Genomic DNA, 24,833 nt, shown 5'->3' with positions numbered 1-24,833 from the left:
AATCCTCCATAATCCGAACTTCCCACTTCCGTCTCCGAGATTTCTCGCGTGCTGCGCCAATTCTTTGGAATGCACTACCCAGGACAGCTTGATTAATTCCCAATACCCACAGTTTCAAGCGGACCCTAAAAACCCATTTCTTTAGACTGGCGTATCGCCTCCACACACTATCTGTCCATCCCAGTTTCCCCCATATTAAAATCTTCAATTTCAGGTTCATATCAACCATGCACTTAATAGCCTCGTTCAGGACTGTACACATACTGGCAGGCAACCAGTCCATGTATTTATCCTATTTAGTATATCAAGGCTGCATTATACAATATATGTACATTCTACCTTTTTGTGTCTCCCCCACTTCCTCATAGATTGTAAGCTTGCGAGCAGGGCCCTCACTCCTTTTGATATGAGATATACAGACAATACAGAATAAGCATAAGTTCCCCCTAAAATTTGTAAAAGTGCTGTGGAATATGTTGGCACTTTAAAAATAAAAATTATTATTGTTTGCTGTCTCCCAGCACACTTCTTGCTAGTCTGTAGACACGGGACGATCTGTGCAACCTGAATTGGCTGCAGGGACCACCTCATACTACTGTTACACGCACGCCACTAGGTTCAGATGGGGCGAGACAGGTTTTTATGAATTCTTTGGAATCCTGGGGGAACCGTTACTCAGGGCAACCATAGGCTGCAGCTTCTCAGAGTCACACGATGGATTCAATTGCTGACCAGACGCATCTGACAAGAGTCTTTTTCAACAGTTTAACAGTGGAATTTAATCTGAAGCATGGCCAGGGATATTACAGCAACAATCTTCATTATAGTACAGTCTGAGTTTCTTGAGCAACCGACTCCAGTAACAATACAGTAGTTTCTTCACAAGGCACAGTATTAGTCTCTTCAGTAGCATAATTCAGCATAGATTAGATCTCTTAGCAGCACACTTCTATACATACACAACCACAGGCTTTTCCTTCACAAGGACACAATAGTACACAGCATTCTTCATCCTGCATGGAGATGGAGGGGGGAGGGTTTGATGAGGGAGATGATCCCTGTGACACAATTCCTTCCAGTCCTTATTTTCCAGCCTGATAATACTCTGCACTGTTAGTTCAGGGATTTTAGCTGACCTGTGTTTAGTTTCTCACCTGATCTGAATCCTGTTCAGTTGCCTTCTGTCAGATCCAGATAACACACTACCTATCCCTTCGGCTTCAGCCAGACTACAATAACAAGTTCCCCACAATCCCCCTGGGGCTCTGATAAAAGACTCACTGTCTCCTGTGACTGTGTTAACCCCTCTAGTTGCTGGATGCTTCTGAAGCACAACACTTCCTGTCTCCTGTGCTTATTTGCAGTAGTTGCTGGATGCTTTGGAAGCAACAGCACTACTTCTGCATGTCACACTACAAGTAGTGACATGGACACAAGCAAAACTAGAGGACGGAAGAGGAGAGAGGAACGATCTGTGGCCACCACCTGCAAAACCATTTCCTTCTTGAGCAGTTTTGATGCTTCCTCTCCAGTCAGTTTTCAAAGGTTGTTTGTTTTTTTTTTTTTTTTTCTTATGGTTGTACCGTGATGTGCATGTGTTCCCTTGGTTATTGGAGCAGTGATATAAAGTAATCTTCATTTGACATGTGCTTTCCCATTATCATACCTAACTTACTATTTACTGGTTATCCAAAGGGCATTAGATCCTCCAACATCTGGCACACAAGCTAACGTGCTGTTCTCTCCATTTCTCAGGTCTTCCTTATTCTTTGAGTGCAGAAGAGAAGCGGGAGGCTGATAAACGCTCTGTATATGTAGGAAATGTAAGTCTTTAAGAACTTGCCTCACTAATTAGGAATTTACTTAAGTCTTACTTTCTATGGTACATTTGGTATTTATCTCTATACACAACTCTTCGGTCCTCTGCTCTGGACCTCCTCTGAGCCAGAACAAAAAAATATTAGGGTTCTGTTCACATTTTGGCTATGACGGAGCAGAAAAAAAAATTAAGAGCAGTACTAGGTGTCTGACTAACCCGGTACATGGGGTTTCTGACATTTTACAAACAAAATAGTGTAACAAACTGCCATTTTGTTTAGGATGAATGTATGATGGAGACTCCAATGTGATATGAACAAAAACTAAGATGTCTACAATGTGTAGATTTATTTATTTTAAGATAAAACTATTTTTATTTGGCCAATCTGCAATACAGTGGTCATAGGGACTGCTTGACGGTCCAATAGGAGGAAATAAGGATCTATTTTCTGACGCTAGTCGTATTGATTTGGCCTCTGGAGAGAGGGAAATCTGAGCAGGATTTTGGCATGATTGGTAATTCTTTTAATAATTTGGGTAAAGTTTTTGTATTTTATCCTCTCAGGTGGATTATGGAGGCACAGCCCAGGATTTAGAATCTCACTTTAGCAGTTGTGGGTCCATCAACCGGATCACAATTCTATGTGACAAATTTTCAGGACATCCCAAAGGGTAAGAGAAGTCTCTGTGGTTTAAGTCCTTATTCAGAGATCTTCTATCCATGGTTTTTAACAGGAGAACAATGACTGCTTCAAAAAATGTTGGCACACTGAATTCCTGACGTTCTGTGCATGTGAGATAATGGACAGGTAGAAGAGTCCAATCTGCACTGTGTGTTTTTATAATGGAGGTGTAACTTTTTTTTTTTTTTTGGTCCTACCTTATCCTGTAGATATGCATATATAGAGTTTGCAGAAAAGAGCTCAATGGAAGCTGCCATCGCAATGGATGAATCTGTTTTCCGTGGACGAACAATCAAGGTGAGGTTATAGATCCGATCCACCATAAAACCAGAATGCCTATAAAGATGTCAGCAGCAGGTCCTTCTTCTAGTAAACTGCTTGGTGTGACCTCCATGGATATGACCTGTTCTCTTAGCACGTCCCACAGACTATCAATTTTTAGATTGAGATTTAGAGACAAGTCAACATCTTGAACCATGCCCAAACTGTGTAAAGCAAGTACCTGCCATTATACAACCGTAATCTTATCATGAGGGCCCAACGGAGTGGCAGATCCACTCACCCCCCAACTAACCACCAAATCCGGTTCATTGCAGGTGCATTCGGTGGTGGACAGAGGGTCGGCAAGGCACCTTGACTGGTCTGCGATTATGCAACCCCATAGACGGCACGTTGCTATGATCAGACACCTTCTCCAAATCTTTGTCCCCTGTCCTAGTCACTCGGATCCTTAAGTTTGCCCAGTTTTTCAGTTTCCAACACGTCAACTTCAGGAACTGATGTCACTTGCGGTCTAATATACCCAATCCCCTCATGCCACTGTAACACTATGATCAATGTTGTTCACTTCACCTGTCTATGGTTCTAACTGACTAGGAAATATTAAAAACTGGTCCCATTGTACTGGCACAATGATCCCTAGAGGGGAATCCTTCTTGAGGAAACGTGGTGGTCAATAGTTTATTGTACCTGCCCCGCTAACCGTTTCACTTCTAAATACGGACCCCTAATTGTTTTTCTGCCCTCCTGTAGGTTCTACCAAAGAGGACAAACATGCCCGGCATTAGCTCCACAGACAGGGGAGGGTTCCGTGGACGACCCCGAGGGCCCAGGGGAAACTTCCAGAGAGGTCAGAGGCCCAGGAATCGTCCATACAGGTCTGTGCACTTGTTTTTGGAAAGGGGAAACCAGCAAAGTGGTTTATACTGTAACTTGTGATTGCCCTTGTGATCTGTCCTGGAATAGAACTTGAGACATCATGGACCATATTTGCTGACTCTCCTGGAAAAAGGGGAGACTTCCAAGACACTTGGAAGAATTTGGCAAATCTCTTTGGCACCAATAAAGCCTTCAAGGAAGGTTTCTTGTGTCTCTACATTCAGTTGGGTGGAGGGGAGAGAGGCGAAGAAGAGGCATGGATTCTTTAAAATAAAAAAAAAAATAGGGAAAATATTTTTTTAAATGGCATGTGCCACAAAGCACCCACTACCTGAACTCCAGGGGTTGTTCATTTTTGGGGGTTGTTTTGCCTTTCATCCATATGTTCGAACGGGGACTGAAGGGTTTGTATGAGACTAGTATAGGGGTTCTGTGTCTCATCTGTCAGGTAAGGCAGCGCTGATGCCTCATCCCCCATGTCATTTCTTTTTTTTTTTTCCCCACTAACTCAATTTAAAATACCCGTCTTATTATCCTTACATAAACTGTGTGGATATTTTCAGTGCTTTGGATTCCTCTGATCCCCCCCCCCCCCCCAATTCTTTCTTTTCCCTAGAGGTCGTGGAAGAACCGGCCAATGGAATAAGCCCTACTGAACCTCAGTATTGTGGCTGGAAGTCGTATAAGTATGTCCGCCCCGTGTCAAGAACGGTTTAGGCCCTCCTAGACCTCCCACCTCTTCTACACCTGGCGTCAGTGCCTCTTCAAAACAACAGATTATTCTTGTGTGACCTACACGTAGTGCTGAGAAATCGGAGAAACGTGAATTATCTGCACGTAGTGTGGTTACCGCACAATTTAACGTCGCACTGGACTTTTTTTTTTTTCTCTTCTGGATAAATAAATATCTCTATTGCTTTAAGTACAAATGTGTCGGTCACAATTCCTTCAGTGACGATGGATACCTGATATTGTATTAATACGTTTCTATGGGAAAGCACAAAGGATCTTGGATATATGGTTCTGAGTAAATCTTCTTCTGCATGTGGCTGTGTGATACAATTTTGACGACTGCAATGTTCCCTTAATAAGAACACTATATGATATGGGGCATAGTATGTTAATTCTACCCCTCATTACAATAGTGCTAAAACCTTTAAAGGCATTGTCCGGTGAAAACAATTTTATTACATTACTAGTCCAGTGGATAAGTTATTGATAATGGTAGGGAAGGTCGTTTGACGAGGATCGCAACGTAGTGCTTGGACTGGAAGTCGGCTCTCCTGACCTGAGTGTGACAGCATATGTTTCTATGCAGCGCTGCGGTCCAGACCAGGCACTGTGCCGTATGACTCTTCCCTTACAATCTGTGCAGGTCTCAATGGTAAAGTCTCTACTAGTCAGTAAGTCATCCCCCTCTCCTGTGGATAAGTGATAACTTGGGTCTCGGACAACCCCTTTAAAAAAGGGTTGTGCGATGATCACATTATATTGATAAGTGATCAGTGGGGGTCCTACATCCGGAGAACCACTGTTGTGGAACCCTGTTCTAAAGCATTCAGACAACTCCAGTCCTTAAGGCCCACCAACAAGTCATGTTTTCAGGATTTCCTTAGTATTGCACAGGTGATGGAATTATTGCCTGTGCAGCTGATGCAATTATCACCAGTGTAATGCTAAGGAAATCCTGAAAACGTGACTTGTTGGTGGGCATTGAGGACTGGAGTTGGGGAACCCTAATTTAAAATGTTCCTACAGTAGGCATAAGCTGTGGAAAAATATCCATAACAGGAGGGCTGTCAACTTATCGGCCCCAAAATCTACAGTACTGGTGCATGCATGTATCTTGGCCGATTTGTGCAAAGCAACTTTGCGGATTGTCCTCCAATCTGAGAAATCCTAGAATGTTAGAGTTGGAGGGGTCCTCCAGGGTCATCGTGTCCAACCCCCTGCTCAATGCAGGGTTCACTAAATTATCTCAGACGGATGGTTTGAAGACTTCTATTGAAGGAGAACTCACCACCTCTCGTGGCCGCCTGTTCTAATCATTGATCAGTGCAGATACAATGGACATCTATCATAATAGATGACTAATGTATAATTGTGGGGGGAGGGGTGGGTCCTGCAAGCACTAGTTCAGTGGCCTCAAGCAGCCTCCCCCACTGTCTTAGCTTATTGCTGGGATCGGGGGTGCAATTATATGTACTAGCACCCAAACAATACTTTCTATTATGAAGAGGTTGTTGCATCTGAATCCCTCATTTGTTTAACTGCAAGGAAAGCAATAATTTGTTTAGTTCCCCCAAAGCAGCTGCTTTGTCTAAACCCCCCCCCCCCCCCCCCCCCCATATATAATAGTTGTCGGCTGAACAAATCGTTCAGCTGACAACTATCTCTCCCGACTACTCCATACCCTGCAGCAGTGCTTGGCTCCTGTGTTCTTCATGAGAATCTCTGGCAGTGGTTTCTCAGGAGAACCAAGAGAATCAGTCCTTCAAAATTAGGTCACCATACACAGACTGTCAGCCAATGCCACCGCTATTGGTGGGTACGACCGACGTTAATCTAATATGTATGGGAGCCTTTAAAGATATTCCAGGAGGCCGCTTCCAAATGACATGCTTATTTATATAGCACCTAAATGATGGTTTTCATGTGTTTAAATGCCGGTCAGGACGTGTGGATTAATGCACTTCAAGAATAAAACACATTGAACAGTTTACATTTATTCCATACATCAAACATATGAATATATTCACACTAGGGGCAATTAATGACTCTCTTGCAACTTTGGATGGAAGAAGTTTACATGCCTTTTTGTACGGCTACATTCACACCTCCGTGTGTTACGCTCTCAGGTCTAATCTTGGTTACATTTTTTTTTTCTCTGAAGCAAGTGGACTGTCTTATTGTTATCCATTGAGTAAAAAACAAATGCAACATGGATGGAACGCTGATGTACAAAGTCTGCCTTCCACGTTGCATCCGTCTTATAGGAATCCCGATAGACTTTAATGGCAGTCTGATCAGCAAGACTGATGAGGATGGGACAACCTCAGTCTCGCTGATTTCACATCAATTCTACTCTATGGGTCCGAGTGCTGTCCAAGGAGTGGAAAATAAATAAATCAGACAGCGCTAGGATGTGTTGATGCAGCCTATGAAAGATTTGTGCAAAATGGGCTGAGTATAATACATTATATTTGCCTGTGTAACAGCTAGTTATATTAGGTGGTGATAGAAGCAGGGTGGAGGTGTGGCAACCATTTGTCAACCTAGGGGTAAATTAAAGGACTATTCTGCATCAGGATCAACACTAATACCCGCTGGGTCATGTGTGATTGGCAGGTAGCAGAAGATGTGACGTCACTAACCGACCCTACCCAAAAGTGAGCAGAGCTGGAATAGCCCTTAAAGGGACTTTGATATTGAAGGAGGTCAGACTCACTGATCATAAGTGAAAAAGAGCAAGGGTTTCCACTACCATTCACAGCAGTTACACAATGTATGGCGCCTTCAATCAGCCTCCTGCTCTGATTGAAGTGGATGAAGCCTCCTGCATCATTCACATGGCCGGACGACATCTCACACTTGTGCACTTTGCTAAAACATAAGTGTGCATGCGTTCTACTGCAGGAGGAGCCTAAAACATGAGTGCATGCGCCCTCATGTTTTGGGCTCTGCCCACTGTTGGGCAGAGCAAAGTGCACAGGCACGAGCAGGTGATGTCTCTGTGCAGCCGGGGGATGTCACTCGAATAGGTGGTTGACACAGGAGGCATCATCCACGTCAATCAGAGCAGAAGGACGGCGATCAGAAGCTGGGAGGAGGGATAGAAACCACAGAAAAGATGGCTATCGGACCGGCAGGATTTATATAGAGCACGGGCGAATTTATAAAGGTTTACAGGGGGAGTCAGGGTGTTATATACCCATTTATGGAATGCAGCACAGGTGCTGATTAAGGGGATTGTCTGGTGACAGGTTCCCTTTAAGCATAGGCCATCAACATTAGGGAAAAATCAAAAAGGATCGCAAGGCAATGCTCGGATCGGCCGGCGACTCTCCTGACCCGATTGTGACAGCACGTATTTCTATGCAGCTGTCCCACTCGGGTCGAGAAGGCCGACAGACAGTCCGAACATTGTGTTGCGATCCTCGTCCGAGGCCAATTGTTCCCTTAAAGTCCCAGAAAACCCCTTTAATGAAAGAATTGATACAATACTGCAATGTCCTCGCATACCATGCACATATGAAGATAAGAAGTCTATTATATGATGTACTCCTGTCATGTTACACGTGTAGGACTGGTAGATTGTAGGGTTGTGTAGCAGCAACCAGACCAGCCCACTGGAAAGGATCCACACACATCCCCAGTAACCGACATAGGTGCTGGGAATACAAAGTTCTGGGAACTTGATTCTGATCTGATCCGAGTGCGCAGTTCAGCACGCCGCTACCATCATGGAGGCGACTGTGTTATCAAAGGCTCTGAAAATAAACGAAAGGAAGGTCAGCAAAGAGACGCATACGACACCGCAAGTGGAAAAGTAGCGACTTACCGTGATTGAATGGGGTCTCCGGGGTTATAGAAGGGGTTACACATCACATCTGTATAGGAGTTATGAAGCTTCCGGAACATCTGATGGGTTAAATAGAAACACATCCATAAAAGCGATCACTGAAAAATATCATCAGTCTCCTCTTGTATGTTAGGAAAATGCATATAAAGCAATTCCATAATCTACATATTGCTGTAGATGCAATCACCGAACATATAAATGTAGAATCAGAGGTGGCCGCGTCCTGTACTCACACTGCGGATCTCGTTATCCCGGAGAGCGGTGTTTGAGGAGTCCACCACCATCACAAACTTCACTTTGGAGTTTGTGACGTAGCCGTATCTGAAGACAGAATTAAGGATGATCCTATCCAATATGATTGAGAGGTTACTAGCTTACAAAAACCCATATCTCTCCGGTGTAGTTTATTTAAAAAAGACAAAAAAACAAAAACAAACTGATCTTTACTCATCCTCCCCGGGTCCAGCGCCGAGTCTCTGCTGCTGCGCATTGTATTGTCTGCAGGGCTGATATCACAACTCTGCATCTGATCAGTGAGTAGTGTCAACTCAGGAAGCTGTAAATGGCTGCAGCTCTCTCAATGTGACACCAGAAGCAGCGGTAGAGACTCCCCACTGGACCTGGGGAGGGTGATTAAATACTTTTTTTTTTTTTTTTTTTTTAATTGTTCTAGGGTTTTTCCTCCAGCAGTCTACAAGCTAAGGGTACGTGCACACAGTGTCTTTTAGATGCCAGCATGGGTTTTGAGGCTGAAGAAGCTTTAGGACAGCGCCGTGGCATCTTCCAAGCTGAAGCCTCCTGAAGAATGGACCGGTCACTCTTTTTATCCACTTCACGGTTTACGGAGTCAGAAGCGGTTAAAAGTGACAAAGGACGAAACGTGTACAGCAAATTGGTGCGTGTAAAATATACAGTGCCTACAAGTAGTATTCAACCCCCTGCAGATTTAGCTGGTTTGATAAGATGCAAATAAGTTAGAGCCTTCAAACTGCAAACGAGAGTAGGTTTTATGAACAGAAGCATAAATCTTACAAACCAAAAAGTTATGTTGCTCAGTTGAATTTTATTAAATTTTAAACATAAAAGTGTGGGTCAATTATTATACAACCCCTATGTTTAATATTTTGTGGAATAACCCTTGTTTGCAATTACAGCTAATAATCGTCTTTTATAAGACTTGATCAGGCCGGCACAGGTCTGTGGAGTTATCTTGGCCCACTCCTCCATGCAGATCTTCTCCAAGTTATCTAGGTTCTTTGGGTGTCTCATGTGGACTTTATTCTTGAGCTCCTTCCACAAGTTTTCAATTGGGTTAAGGTCAGGAGACTGACTAGGCCACTCCAACACCTTGACTTTTTCCCTATTGAACCAGGCCTTGGTTTTCTTGGCTGTGTGCTTTGGGTCGTTGTCTTGTTGGAAGATGAAATTACGACCCATCTTAAGATCCTTGATGGAGGAGCGGAGGTTCTTGGCCAAAATCTCCAGGTAGGCCGTGCTATCCATCTTCCCATGGATGCGGACCAGATGGCCAGGCCCCATGGCAGAGAAACAGCCCCACAGCATGATGCTGCCACCACCATGCTTGACTGTAGGGATGGTATTCTTGGGGTCGTATGCAGTGCCATCCAGTCTCCAAACGTCACGTGTGTGGTTGGCACCAAAGATCTCGATCTTGGTCTCATCAGACCATAGAACCTTGAACCAGTCTGTCTCAGAGTCCTCCAAGTGATCATGAGCAAACTGTAGACGAGCCTTGACATGACGCTTTGAAAGTAAAGGTACCTTACGGGCTCGTCTGGAACGGAGACCATTGCGGTGGAGTACGTTACTTATGGTATTGACTGAAACCAATGTCCCCACTGCCATGAGATCTTCCCGGAGCTCCTTCCTTGTTGTCCTTGGGTTAGCCTTGACTCTTCGGACAAGCCTGGCCTCGGCACGGCAGGACACTTTCAAAGGCTGTCCTGGCCGTGGAAGTCTAACAGTAGTTCCATAAGCCTTCCACTTACGGATGATGCTCCCAACAGTGGAGACGGGTAGGCCCAACTCCTTGGAAAGGGTTTTGTACCCCTTGCCAGCCTTGTGACCCTCCACGATCTTGTCTCTGATGGCCTTGGAATGCTCCTTTGTCTTTCCCATGTTGACCATGTCTGAGTGCTGTTCACAAGTTTGGGGAGGGTCTTAAATAGTCAGAAAAGGCTGGCAAAAGAGATCTTTAATCCACACATGTGAAGCTCATTATTCTTGGTGCCTGAACTACTTCTTAATACTTTAGGGGGACCAAACAGAATTCTTGTGGTTTGAGGGGTTGAATAATAAATGACACTCTGAATTAACTTTTTACGTTTAAAAAAAAAAAAAAAAATTTGCTGCAGTGCATTTCCCACTTCCAGGCTGATCTACAGTACAAATGTCACAATGCCAAGTTAATTCCGCATGTGTCAACCAGCTAAATCTGCAGGGGGTTGAATACTACTTGTAGGCACTATATATATATATATATATATATATATATATATATATATATATATATATATATATATATATATATATATATATATATATATATATATATATATATATACACACACACACACATACAGTGCAGACCAAAAGTTTGGACACACCTTCTCATTTAAAGATTTTTCTGTATTTTCATGACTTTGAAAATTGTACATTCACACTGAAGGCATCAAAACTGCGAATTAACACATGTGGAATTATATACTTAACAAAAAAGTGTGAAACAACTGAAAATATGTCTTATATTCTAGGTTCTTCAAAGTAGCCACCTTTTGCTTTGATGACTGCTTTGCACACTCTTGGCATTCTTTTGATGAGCTTCAAGAGGTAGTCACCGGAAATGGTTTTCACTTCACAGGTGTGCCCTGTCAGGTTTAATAAGTGGGATTTCTTGCCTTAAAAATGGGGTTGAGACCATCAGTTGTGTTGTGCAGAAGTCAGGTGGATACACAGCTGATAGTCCTACTGAATAGACTGTTAGAATTTGTATTATGGCAAGAAAAAAGCAGCTAAGTAACGAAAAACGAGTGGCCATCATTACTTTAAGAAATGAAGGTCAGTCAGTCCGAAAAATTGAGAAAACTTTGAAAGTGTCCCCAAGTGCAGTTGCAAAAACCATCAAGCGCTACAAAGAAACTGGTTCACATGAGGACCGCCCCAGGAAAGGAAGACCAAGAGTCACCTCTGCTTCTGAGGATAAGTTTATCCGAGTCACCAGCCTCAGAAATCACAGGTTAACAGCAGCTCAAATTAGAGACCAGGTCAATGCCACACAGAGTTCTAGCAGCAGACACATCTCTTCAACAACTGTTAAGAGGAGACTTTGTGCAGCAGGCCTTCATGGTAAAATAGCTGCTAGGAAACCACTGCTAAGGACAGACAGCAAGCAGAAGAGACTTGTTTGGGCTAAAGAACACAAGGAATGGACATTAGACCAGTGGAAATCTGTGCTTTGGTCTAATGAGTCCAAATTTGAGATCTTTGGTTCCAACCACCGTGTCTTTGTGCGACGCAGAAAAAGTGAACGGATGGACTCTACATGCCTGGTTCCCACCATGAAGCATGGAGGAGGAGGTGTGATGGTGTAGGGGTGCTTTGCTGGTGACACTGTTGGGGAGTTATTCAAAATTGAAGGCATACTGAACCAGCATGGCTACCACAGCATCTTGCAGCGGCATGCTATTCCATCCCGTTTGCGTTTAGTTGGACCATCATTTATTTTTCAACAGGACAATGACTCCAAACACACCTCCAGGCTGTGTAAGGGCTATTTGACCAAGAGGGAGAGTGATGGGGTGCTACGCTAGATGACCTGGCCTCCACAGTCACCAGACCTGAACCCAATTGAGATGGTTTGGGGTGAGCTGGACTGCAGAGTGAAGGCAAAAGGGCCAACAAGTGCTAAGCATCTCTGGGAACTCCTTCAAGATTGTTGGAAGACCATTTCCGGTGACTACCTCTTGAAGCTCATGAAGAGAATGCCAAGAGTGTGCAAAGCAGTCATCAAAGCAAAAGGTGGCCACTTTGAAGAACCTAGAATATAAGATATATTTTCAGTTGTTTCACACTTTTTTGTTAAGTATATAATTCCACATGTGTTAATTCATAGTTTTGATGCCTTCAGTGTGAATGTACAATTTTCATAGTCATGAAAATACAGAAAAATCTTTAAATGAGAAGGTGTGTCCAAACTTTTGGTCTGTACTAATATATATATATTTAGCTCTTTTCAGGCAAGCTCTGCATGAAAAAAAAAAACATATTTTGTACATAACCTAAGGCTCCCCGACTTTTGGGGAATAAGCTCTGGCAGCTTCAGGCTTTTGCTGAGCATGCTGGGAGTTGTAGTTTTCCCCAGAAGCCCCTTCCTCCCCTCTTCCTGTGCAGAGCTGGGGTTTCCCCTATGGAGGATACACTTTGTAGTCTTCTGTGGGATACAGAAGTCCCAAGTACAGTTCTCTTTGATCCACCAGCGCCTTCCCCATGGCGGAGATCTTCTCGTCCACCACGTCCAGGGAGGTGTGCACCGTGTAGTGGAACTTCAGCTGGTTCTCGGTGGGAATGCTGCGGATGTAGAGGGGGTAATTCTGCGACAGAGATCAGCACAGCCATGGTTATTACAGCGCCCCCCTCCTGCCTTCCTTATGAGCCGTGATACACAAACTACAACTCCCAACCAGAAAACAGCAGATGCAAAAACCCATGGGCAACTACAACTCCCAGCATACCTTCAAGATCATTGAACAGCGGATTACTACAACTCCCAACACCAAGTGCATTGAGGGAGTTTAAAAAAAAAACTATGGACAACTACTACTCCTAGCAGATGAATACTAGAAGTTGTGAAGCAATTTGAAGCACTATAAGTCCCAGCATGTCTTCCCAATCAAAAACTAGCAAGGGCACACTGTGATGACAAGCCCGATGTGGGTTGAGGGACTACAACTCCCATCACAATCAATCAAATCCTTCCCTAAAACATCAGCTTCAGATAAGCCCACAGCTGCCCTCCAGGTCTCCTCCTCCACAGACCAGTGCTAGATGGATCTGCAGAATCAGCCGATATCGCACAGCTCTGCTCACCTCCTTAGCGATGACAGCCACACACACCGCCATCTTAGTCCTCCCAAAGAAAAACAACCCAGAACGTCCACTACCGGTCACATGACTCCGCGAGAGCTGGCCTGTAATCACATGACACAGTGATCACGTGGGTATTCTGCGTCAGTTACGGTACGGAAGCCGCGCGAGTCCAAAATAGTCGCCGATATCGCGCTCGTGTTCTTTCCTGGTGTTCAATGAAGCTTGTGGGTTTCCCGCCTTTTATTAGTGTTATCCTACATATATACTGCGACAGCAGAGCCTCCATGAGGTTTAGCCTGTGCCCCCACAAGAGACAGCCAGTGTCCCCCCCATTATAATGACAGCAACAGTGCTCTCCATAATAATGACAGCAAGTGTCTCCACAAGAGACAGCCAGTGTCCCCGTATTAATGACAGCAACAATGCCCCCACAAGAGACAGCCAGTGCCCCCATAATAATGACAGCTGCAGTGCCCCCACAAGAGACAGCCAGTGCCCCCATAATAATGACAGCTGCAGTGCCCCCACAAGAGACAGCCAGTGTCCCCATAATAATGACAGCTGCAGTGCCCCCACAAGAGACAGCCAGTGTCCCCATAATAATGACAGCAGCTGTGCCCCCATAATAATGACAGCTGCAGTGGCCCCACAAGAGACAGACAGTGTCCCCATAATAATTACAGCAGCAGTGCCCCCATAATAATGACAGCTGCAGTGCCCCCACAAAAGACAACCAGTGTCCCCATAATAATGACAGCAGCAGTGCCCCCATAATAATGACAGCTGCAGTGCCCCCATAATAATGACAGCTGCAGTGCCCCCACAAGAGACAGCCAGTGTCCCCATAATAATGACAGCAGCTGTGCCCCCATAATAATGACAGCTGCAGTGGCCCCACAAGAGACAGACAGTGTCCCCATAATAATGACAGCTGCAGTGCCCCCACAAGAGACAACCAGTGCCCCCATAATAATGACAGCTGCAGTGCCCCCACAAGAGACAACCAGTGTCCCCATAATAATGACAGCAGCAGTGCCCCCATAATAATGACAGCTGCAGTGCCCCCACAAGAGACAGCCAGTGTCCCCATAATAATGACAGCAAGTGTCTCCACAAGAGACAGCCAGTGTCCCCATAATAATGACAGCAACAATGCCCCCACAAGAGACAGCCAGTGCCCCCATAATAAAGACAGCAGCCGTGCCCCCACAAGAGACAGCCAGCGTCCCCATAATAATGACAGCTTCAGTGCCCCCACAAGAGACAGCCAGTGTCCCCATAATAATGACAGCTGTTGTGCCCCCACAAGAGACAGTCAGTGCCCTCCACAATAATGACAGTGACGCGCCCCCTGGGCCTGTGCTGCTGCTGCTGTGCAGGGGGAATACCCGGAGCCGGATCGCTGGGGGTTGTAGTTCTCCGTGGCGGTGACCCGGTCCGTGCCCAGGGTGGTCAAACCAGTGGCAGTCTAAATGTTGTAATAAGTGTCCGACTACGCCACCCGTGGATTGCGGTCAGTGGGGACCGCCGCTGCGCTGCCGACCGCTGAGGCTGATGTTGGTTGCGCAGCCGAGTATGGGATAACTCCCCACGGGAGGAGTATTGCCTCAGGGCAGCTAATGTGGAAGATGATGGGAGTGATGGTGTGAGGGTCCCAGTGCTAATGGTGCAGGAGCGGCAAGGAATCACAGAGACGTGCAGTTGCAGTTTTCAAAGCTTTACTCACGGTTGTTATTCTGGTCACTTGTGCACATGAGGGACCGCCTGAGCCGTGCTGCGTTCACCAGGCAAGGGACTCAGTCAACTCCCAGGCAATTCCAGAGTGTGGTTCAGAGCTCCCCTCTCTTCCTTTCTACTGGCCGTCCCCACCAGAGACCCACCTTTGTCCAGCTTCCTCGGGCCTTCTGTTGGCGAAACCTCTCTCCGGTTTCCCTGACCCTATACGGTATGCCTTTCTGGTGGATGTAGTGAGGGGTCGCACCAAGATGTGGTCACAACCTCCGGTTTTGGCTGAGGATTAGTCGCCTCCACCAATTCGGGTTCCGGTACCCTGCTCTGCCAACCCTTCACCCTGTATCTCCTGGGCATATGGGGTTCCTTCTGCCTTCGTGTCTCTGGGCCTTTCTCTGTGTTCCTTGCTTCCTTTCTCCTCTGTTCCAGTTCCTTTCCTACTTTCCTTTCTGTTCCTTCTTCTCTCTCTCTCTCTCAGGCTCCAGCCTCCTGACAAGGCCTGCCTGCAGAGCAGAGCCCATGCAGGGGCTCTGCTTCCCGTCTTCTCCTCAGACTGTCTCCACTGAACTGGCTACTGGACTGAACTCTGTTCTAAGATGGTGCCCACCTTATATACCTCCTTCTGACACCCGAGCCCAGGTGACTAGCAACCAATGGGCTCCTACCTATGCCCAGAGACCCACCCCTATCTGCTCCTACACCACTGGGTATTCCACCCCCCTCCCCACTCCGGCCAGGAACAGATGCTGTTGTGCCTGCACTTCTGTCTAGTGGGAGCACCGTTGAGCTGTTCCTCGGAAATGGGGTGTGTGTGGTGCATGCAGCCTACCGAGCCCTAGTCCACACTCCATCCTTACCCGGGAGTGGAATATCACACATCTGGACTGAGGTGCAATACCCCTGTAGCAGCCGAGCCCTCGGGGTGCTACAACAGCAAGTGTCTCCACAAGAGACAGCCAGTATCCCCGTAATAATGACAGCAACAATGCCCCCACAAGAGACAGCCAGTGCCCCATAATAATGACAGCAGCCGTGCCCCCATAATAATGACAGCTGCAGTGCCCCCACAAGAGACAGCCAGTGTCCCCATAATAATCACAGCAGCCGTGCCCCCACAAGAGACAGCCAATGCCCCCCATAATGACAGCTGCAGTGCCCCAAGAGACAGCCAGTGTCCCCATAATAATGACAGCTGCAGTGCCCCCACAAGAGACAGCCAGTGTCCCCATAATAATGACAGCAGCCAGTGTCCCCATAATAATGACAGCTGCAGTGCCCCCACAAGAGACAGCCAGTATCCCCATAATGACAGCTGCAGTGCCCCCACAAGAGACAGCCAGTGTTCCCATAATAATGACAGCAAGTGCCCCCACAAGAGACAGCCAGTGCCCCCATAATAATGACAGCAGCCAGTGTCCCCATAATAATGACAGCTGCAGTGCCCCCACAAGAGACAGCCAGTATCCCCATAATGACAGCTGCAGTGCCCCCACAAGAGACAGCCAGTGTTCCCATAATAATGACAGCAAGTGCCCCCACAAGAGACAGCCAGTGCCCCCATAATAATGACAGCAGCCGTGCCCCCACAAGAGACAGCCAGTGCCCCATAATAATGACTGCAGCCAGTGTCCCCATAATAATGACAGCTGCAGTGCCCCCACAAGAGACAGCCAGTGCCCTCCATAATAATGACAGCAAGTGTCTCCACAAGAGACAGCCAGTGTCTCCCGTAATAATGACAGCAAAAATGCCCCCACAAGAGACAGCCAGTGCCCCCATAATAATGACAGCAGCCGTGCCCCCATAATAATGACAGCTGCAGTGCCCCCACAAGAGACAGCCAGTGTCCCCATAATAATGACAGCAGCCGTGCCCCCATAATAATGACAGCTGCAGTGCCCCCACAAGAGACAGCCAGTGTCCCCATAATAATGACAGCAGCAGTGCCCCCACAATAATGACAGCCAGTGCCCCCATAATAATGACATCAGCAGTGCCCCCATAATAATGACAGCTGCAGTGCCCCCACAAGAGACAGCCAGTGTCCCCATAATAATGACAGCTGCAGTGCCCCCACAAGAGACAGCCAGTGTCCCCATAATAATGACAGCAGCAGTGCCCCCATAATGACAGCTGCAGTGTCCCCACAAGAGACAGCCAGTGCCCCCATAATAATGACAGCAGCAGTGCCCCCATAAGAGACAGCCAATGTCCCTGTAATAATGACAGCAGCAGTGCCCCCACAAGAGACAGTAGACAGGCAGTACCTCCTGATTTTTCAATCTATAATTTTTTTACATTTTCTCTCCTGATAACTTTATTTGCTGCAAAATAAAAAAAGGAGGACTGGATACTGGAGCAATGTAAGGATGGCCGGCACCCAATAACATCCTCCCTGGCGAGCGGCTGCCATAGATGATAATGATGCATTGACCTTCCGAGGAGTCTTCCAGGAGAAAGGTGAACGTCTTTTCTGGAGCGGCGTTATTACTTATTCATGCTGCAGAGCTGAGTAATTTTTCATGGGCTTTGTTAGGAACGGCCCTTTCTTATTCTCGCCAAGAACGTTATTTATTTTCGTCTACAGTAAAACTTTTTTTTTGCAAAGGCGAAAACTGACATCTAATGCAGGACCACTCAAGATTGCACTTTATTTGTAGAATAGTGCTCCCCACATGTGCTGTCACTTACTGATTATTGGACACCTTCAACCAGAAAGTAACTGCAAGGTTCAGTAATGTGGTAATGACGCGCCCCCTGGGCCGTGGGGTACTCGGTGCCGGGCCGGTTGTTACTAGGGGAGATGTCACAGTGGCGGTGACCCGGTCCGTGACCCAGGGCTGTCAATCAAAAGGGGGTTATTTACTGGGGATTTATAGTTTTTATATACTGTTCGTGACGCCACCTGTGGTATGCGGCTAAAGGGAGCCGCCGCTGCGGAGCAGATCCTCTGGAGCTGGTGTGAATGCAGCAGAGTTGGTTCAGCTCTCCACAGGTAGAGCTTAGCTCCAGGGCACTGTAGATGTATAGATGTTGCTGGGCATTGTAGTGCAGTGTACTGCAGGGATGATGGCGCAGTAGTAATTAACGGAGACAGTGGGGTGCAGTCTTCAGAGTTTACTCACAGTTGTTGCAATCCAAGTTACAGGTACCGGTGTAACTTCCCACGTCGTCCTGTGCTTACTCAGGGAGGGGTTCAGCAATCCCTCAGGTAATTCAAGAGCACTTAACGGGACCCCTTTCTATGTGCCTTCCTCGGTCGTCTTCCTGCGCTGGCTCTCACCCTCCTGCCCTGCGCCTCACAATCAGTGTCCCAAGCCGGTAGCCTCGGATCTTGTCGGGCGACCTGCAGTCCCCTGGACCCTCTGTGGCCACCTTTTCGGCGATGTAATTGTGGCTGTGGCAACTGCACCCTAAAAGTACAGAAGCCTCCAGTTTCTAGCTGAGCCTTGTAGTTCTCCACTAGTTTAGGGGCCGGTCCCCTCTCTGCGGCTTGATCCCTCCACGTTCCTGCAGATTCGGGCGTACGGGTGGCCGCCAGCACTGCCCGTACCCCTAGGATCCCCTCATTCCTCCTGGAGCCTTCTCCCCTGCTCCTCTCTCCTTCACAGCCTTGGGCCTCTCACTAGGCCCTCCTCCTGAGCAGAGCTCGTGCTGAGCTCCTGCTCCACACACTCTCCTCCTCTGACTGACCTGTCTTTCCAAGATGGTTCCCTCTTTTATATCACCTCCTTTCCTGTGCTCCCCTGAACTACGTCCTCCACCCACACCCACTACATAGTTCCACCCTTCAGCTAGGGACCAGGGACTGTGCTCTCCCTTAGGAGCAATCTCTCCCTGCCCTACTGAAGTGGATGTGTTGGATGCAGGTGTTAAGGTCCCAGGCAGCACTCTATCCTTACCTGAGAGTGGGATATCACACCTCTGAGTGAGATGCAGTACCTCTGTGGCGACTGAACCCGCAGGGGCGCCACAGTAACAAACAGGAAACCAGCTTTGGATGTGATGGAGAAACTGTGAATACTGGGAATTAGCTGGATTGTCCAGGGTAGAGCATTCCAGAGAACTGGCGCAGCACGAGAGTAGTCTAGGAGACGGGAGTAGGAGGTTCGGATTATGGAGTCTTAGATCACTACCGAAACAGAGAGCATGAATAAGGTGACAGAGATGGAGGAGGGGATGTAGAGTGGTGCAGCACTGTGGAGAGCACGGATATGGTGATAGACATAGATGACGGAGGATATGTAGGGCGGTGCAGCACTGTGGAGAGCACAGATACGGTGATAAACATACATGACGGAGATGTACGGCGGTGCAGCACTGCGGAGAGCACGGATATGGTGATAGACATAGATGACGGAGGAGATATCTGGTGGAGCAGCACTGTGGAGAGGACAAATACAGTGATAGACAGAGATGATGGAAGAGATGTAGGGCAGTGCAGCACTGTGGAGAGCACAAATACAGTGATAGACAGAGATGACGGAGGAGATGTAGGGCGGTGTAGCACTGTGGAGAACACATACGGTGATAGACAGAGATGACGGAGGAGATGTAGGACAGTGCAGCACCGTGGAGAGCATGGATAAGATGATAGACAGAGATGAGGGAGGAGATGTAGGGCGGTGCAGCACTGTGGAGAGCACGGATACGGTGGTAGACATGATTGAAGAGATGTAGGGCGGTGCGGCGCTGTGGAGAGCACTGATACGGTGATAAACATACATGACGGAGATGTACGGCGGTGCAGCACTGCGGAGAGCACGGATATGGTGATAGACATAGATGACGGAGGAGATATCTGGTGGAGCAGCACTGTGGAGAGGACAAATACAGTGATAGACAGAGATGATGGAAGAGATGTAGGGCGGTGCAGCACTGTGGAGAGCACAAATACAGTGATAGACAGAGATGACGGAGGAGATGTAGGGCGGTGTAGCACTGTGGAGAACACAGATACGGTGATAGACAGAGATGACGGAGGAGATGTAGGACAGTGCAGCACCGTGGAGAGCATGGATAAGATGATAGAGATGAGGGAGGAGATGTAGGGCGGTGCAGCACTGTGGAGAGCACGGATACTGTGATAGACATAGATGAAGGAGGAGATGTAGGGCTGTGCAGCACTGTGGAGAGCACGGATACGGTGGTAGACAGAGATGACGGAGATGTAAGGCGGTGCGGCACTGTGGAGAGCACGGATATGGTGATAGACAGATGATGGAGGATATGTAGGGCGGTGCAGCACTGTGGAGAGCACGGATATGGTGGTAGACATGATGGAAGAGATGTAGGGCGGTGCGGCGCTGTGGAGAGCACTGATACTGCGATAGACAAAGATGACGGAGATGTACGGTGGTGCAGCACTGCGGAGAGCACGGATATGGTGTTAGACATAGATGACGGAGGAGATATCTGGTGGAGCAGCACTGTGGAGAGGCCAAATACAGTGATAGACAGAGATGATGGAAGAGATGTAGGGCGGTGCAGTACTGTGGAGAGCACAAATACAGTGATAGACAGAGATGACGGAGGAGATGTAGGGCGGTGCAGCACTGTGGAGAGCACGGATACGGTGGTAGACATGATGGAAGAGATGTAGGGCGGTGCGGCGCTGTGGAGAGCACTGATACGGTGATAAACATACATGACGGAGATGTACGGCGGTGCAGCACTGTGGAGAGCACGGATATGGTGATAGACATAGATGAGGGAGGACATGTAGGGCGGTGCAGCACTGTGGAGAGCACGGTTATGGTGATAGACATATATGAGGGAGGAGATGTAGGGCGGTGCAGCACTGTGGAAAGCACGGATATGGTGATAGACATAGATGACGGAGGAGATGTAGGGCGGTGCAGCACTGTGGAGAGCACAGATATGGTGATAGACATATGACGGAGGAGATGTAGGGCAGTGCAGCACTGGAGAGGACAAATACAGTGATAGACAGAGATGATGGAAGAGATGTAGGGCGGTGCAGCACTGTGGAGAGCACAAATACAGTGATAGACAGAGATGATGGAAGAGATGTAGGGCAGTGCAGCACCGTGGAGAGCATGGATAAGATGATAGACAGAGATGAGGGAGGAGATGTAGGGTGGTGCAGCACTGTGGAGAGCACGGATACGGTGATAGACAGATGACGGAGGAGATGTAGGGCAGTGCAGCACTGTCGAGAGCACGGATACGGTGATAGACATAGATGAGGGAGGATATGTAGGGCAGTGCAGCACTGTGGAGAGCACGGATACGGCGGTAGACAGAGATGATGGAAGAGATGTAGGGCGGTGTGGCGCTGTGGAGAGCACTGATACGGTAATAGACATAGATGACGGAGATGTACGGTAATGCAGCACTGTGGAGAGCATGGATATGGTGATAGACATAGATGACGGAGGAGATATAGGGCGGAGCAGCACTGTGGAGAGCACGGATACGGTGATAGACATAGATGAGGGAGGATATGTAGGGCAGTGCAGCACTGTGGAGAGCACGGATACGGCGGTAGACAGAGATGATGGAAGAGATGTAGGGCGGTGCAGCACTGTGGAGAACATAGATACGGTGATAGACAGAGATGACAGAGGAAATGTAGGGCAGTGCAGCACCGTAGAGAGCATGGATAAGATGATAGAGATAAGGGAGGAGATGTAGGGCGGTGCAGCACTGTCGAGAGCACGGATACGGTGATAGACATAGATGAAGGAGGAGATGTAGGGCAGTGCAGCACTGTGGAGAGCACGGATGCGGTGGTAGACAGAGATGATGGAAGAGATGTAGGGCGGTGCAGCACTGTGGAGAGCACAGACACGGTGGAAGACAGAGATGATGGAAGAGATGTAGGGCGGTGCGGCGCTGTGGAGAGCACTGATACGGTGATAGACATAGATGACGGAGATGTAGGGCGGTGCAGCACTGTGGAGGGCACAAATACAGTGATAGACATAGATGATGGAGGAGATGTAGGGCAGTGCAGCACTGTGGGGAGCACGGATACGGTGATAGACAGATGATGGAGGAGATGTAGGGCAGTGCAGCACTGTGGAGAGCACGGATATGGTGATAGACAGATGATGGAGGATATGTAGGGCAGTGCAGCACTGTGGAGAGCACGGATACGGTGATAGACATAGATGAGGGAGGAGATGTAGGGCGGTGCAGCACTGTGGAGAGCATGGATACGGTGATAGACAGATGACAGAGGAAATGTAGGGTGGTGCAGCACTGTGGAGAGCACAAATACAGTGATAGACAGAGATGACGGAGGAGATGTAGGGCGGAGCAGCACTGTGGAGAACATAGATACGGTGATAGACAGAGATGATGGAGGAGATGTAGGGCAGTGCAGCCCCGTGGAGAGCATGGATAAGATGATAGACAGAGATGAAGAAGTAAATGTAGGGCGGTTCAGCACTGTGGAGAGCACGGATACGGTGATAGACAGATGACGGAGGAGATGTAGGGCGCTGCAGCAAAGTGGACAACACAGATACGGTGATAGAGATGATGGAGGAGATGTGGGGCGGTGCAGCACCGTGGAGAGCATGGATAAAATGATAGACAGAGATGAGGGGGAAGATGTAGGGCAGTGCAGCACTGTGGAGAGCTCGGATACGATGATAGACAGATGACGGATGAGATGAAGGGCGGTGAAGCACTGTGGAGAGCACAAATACAGTGATAGACATAGATGATGGAGGAGATGTAGGGCAGTGCAGCACTGTGGAGAGCACGGTACGATGTTAGACAGAGATGACGGAGGAGATGTAGGGCGGAGCAGCACTGTGGAGAACATAGATACGGTGATAGACAGATATTAAGGAGGAGATGTAGGGCAGTGCAGCACCGTGGAGAGCATGGATAAGATGATAGACAGAGATGAAGGAGGAGATGTAGGGCGGTGCAACACTGTGTAGAGCAATGATGATAGACCTAGATGACGGAGGAGATGTAGGGCAGTGCAGCACTGTGCAGAGCACGGACACAATGATAGACAGATGACGGAGGAGATGTAGGGCGGTGAAGCACTGTGGAGAGCACAAATACAGTGATAGACAGAGATGACGGAAGAGATGTAGGGCGGTGCAGAATGGTGGAGAGCACGGATACAGTGATAGAGATGACGGAGGAGATGTAGGGCAGTGCAGCACTGTGCAGAGCACAGATATGATGATAGACAGAGATGACGTAGGAGATATAGGGCGGTGCAGCACTGTGGAGAGCATGGATTTGGTGATAGAGGTGATGAAGGAGATGTAGGGTGGTGCAGCACCGTGGAGAACATGGATTCGGTGATAGACAGAGATGACGAAGGAGATGTAGGGTGGTGCAGCACTGTGGAGAGCACAGATACGGTGATAGACAGAGATGACGGAAGAGATGTAGGGCGGTGGAGAGCACGGATTCAGTGATAGACAGATGTCGGATGAGATAGAGGGTGTTACAGCACTGTGCAGAGCATGGATACAGTGATAGAAAGATGACGGAGGAGTTGTAGGGTGATGCAGCACTGTGTAGAGCACAGATATGGTGATAGACAGAGATGACAGAAGAGATGTAGGTCGGTGCAAAATGGTGGAGAGCACGGATACGGTGATAGGCAGAGATGACGGAGGAGATGTAGGGCGGTGCAGAGTGGTGGATAGCATGGATACGGTGACAGAGAGAGAAGACGGAGGACATGTAGGGCGGTGCAGAATGGTGGAAAGCACGGATACGGTGATAGAGAGAATAGAGAGAGAAGACGGAGGAGATGTAGGGCGATGCAGCACTGTGGAGAGCACAGATATGGTGATAGACAGAGATGACGGAGGAGATGTAGGGCGGTGCAGAATGGTCGGGAGCACGGATGTGGTGATCGACAGAGAAGACGGAGGAGATGTAGGGCGGAGCAGCACTGTGCAGAGCATGGATACAGTGATAGAGATGGTGGAGGAGATGTAGGGCGGTGAAGCATGGTGGAGAGCATGGATACGGTGATAGACTGAGATGATGGAGGAGATGTAGGGCGGTGTAGCACTGTGGAGAGCTTTGTGATAAGTTTAGATTGTAATCTGTAGCGGATGGCTAACCAGTGCAATGACTGGCACAGTGTGGAGGCCTCAGTATAGCAGCTGACAGAAGTATGATCCTGGCTGCTGCATTTAGCATGGATTGGAGAGGAGAGGGTTTAGTAAAACAGAGACCAATTAGTATAAAAAAAACATATTAGTATACACATGTGGTCAAAATTGTTGGTACCTCTCATTTAATGAAAGAAAAACCCACAATGGTCACAGAAATAACTTGAATCTGACAAAAGTAATAATAAATTAAAAATCTATGAAAATGAACAAATGAAAGTCAGGCATTTCTTTTCAACCCTGCTTCCACAGAAATTTAAAAAAAATTAAACTGATGAAATAGGCCTGGACAGAAATGATGGTACTCCTGAAAATAATGTGACAAAAGGGACTTGTTAAATCAAATTGTGTCCACTAATTAGCATCACAAGTGTCTACAATCTTGTAATCAGCCAGTGGGCCTGTATATAGGGTTACAGATACTCACTGTGCGGTTTGGTGACATGGTGTGTACCACACTCAACATGGACCAGAGGAAGCAAAGGAAAGAGTTGTCTCAGGAGATTAGAAAGAAAATTATAAACAAGCATGTTAACTGTAAAAGTTATAAGACCATCTCCAACCAGCTTGAAGTTCCTGTGACTTCAGTTGCACATATTATTTAGAAATTGAAGATCCATGGGACTGTAG

At 47.6% G+C, this 24,833-nt stretch overlaps 1 protein-coding gene across 2 annotated transcripts; it reads right to left on the bottom strand.

Annotated features, from left to right (window-relative positions):
• Nucleotides 1-6,365: 6,365 nt before the first annotated feature.
• Nucleotides 6,366-13,467, bottom strand: TRAPPC2L (trafficking protein particle complex subunit 2L). 2 transcript variants are annotated; one of them, XR_012252846.1, is made up of 6 exons: nucleotides 13,348-13,448; nucleotides 12,679-12,851; nucleotides 8,475-8,562; nucleotides 8,221-8,300; nucleotides 7,481-8,149; nucleotides 6,366-7,212 (listed from the first exon to the last, which is right to left on the bottom strand). XR_012252846.1 is itself a non-coding variant. In XM_073659179.1 (5 exons), exons 1-5 carry the CDS (start codon nucleotides 13,378-13,380, stop codon nucleotides 8,104-8,106), a joined length of 420 nt encoding a protein of 139 aa, XP_073515280.1. In that variant the 5' UTR covers nucleotides 13,381-13,467; the 3' UTR covers nucleotides 6,366-8,103. The 2 variants fall into 2 exon arrangements, 1 of the variants encoding a protein (XP_073515280.1); XM_073659179.1 differs by having other exon boundaries at nucleotides 6,366-8,149; nucleotides 13,348-13,467.
• Between the last annotated feature and the right edge of the window lie 11,366 nt (nucleotides 13,468-24,833).

The sequence above is a fragment of the Phyllobates terribilis genome, unplaced genomic scaffold (assembly GCF_046119375.1).
Source record: "Phyllobates terribilis strain yellow unplaced genomic scaffold, ASM4611937v1 Scaffold_13__5_contigs__length_258822181, whole genome shotgun sequence".
Taxonomy (NCBI): domain Eukaryota; kingdom Metazoa; phylum Chordata; class Amphibia; order Anura; family Dendrobatidae; genus Phyllobates; species Phyllobates terribilis.
Note: the sequence above shows the minus strand (reverse complement) of the source record. Positions and strands in the feature narration are given on the sequence as shown.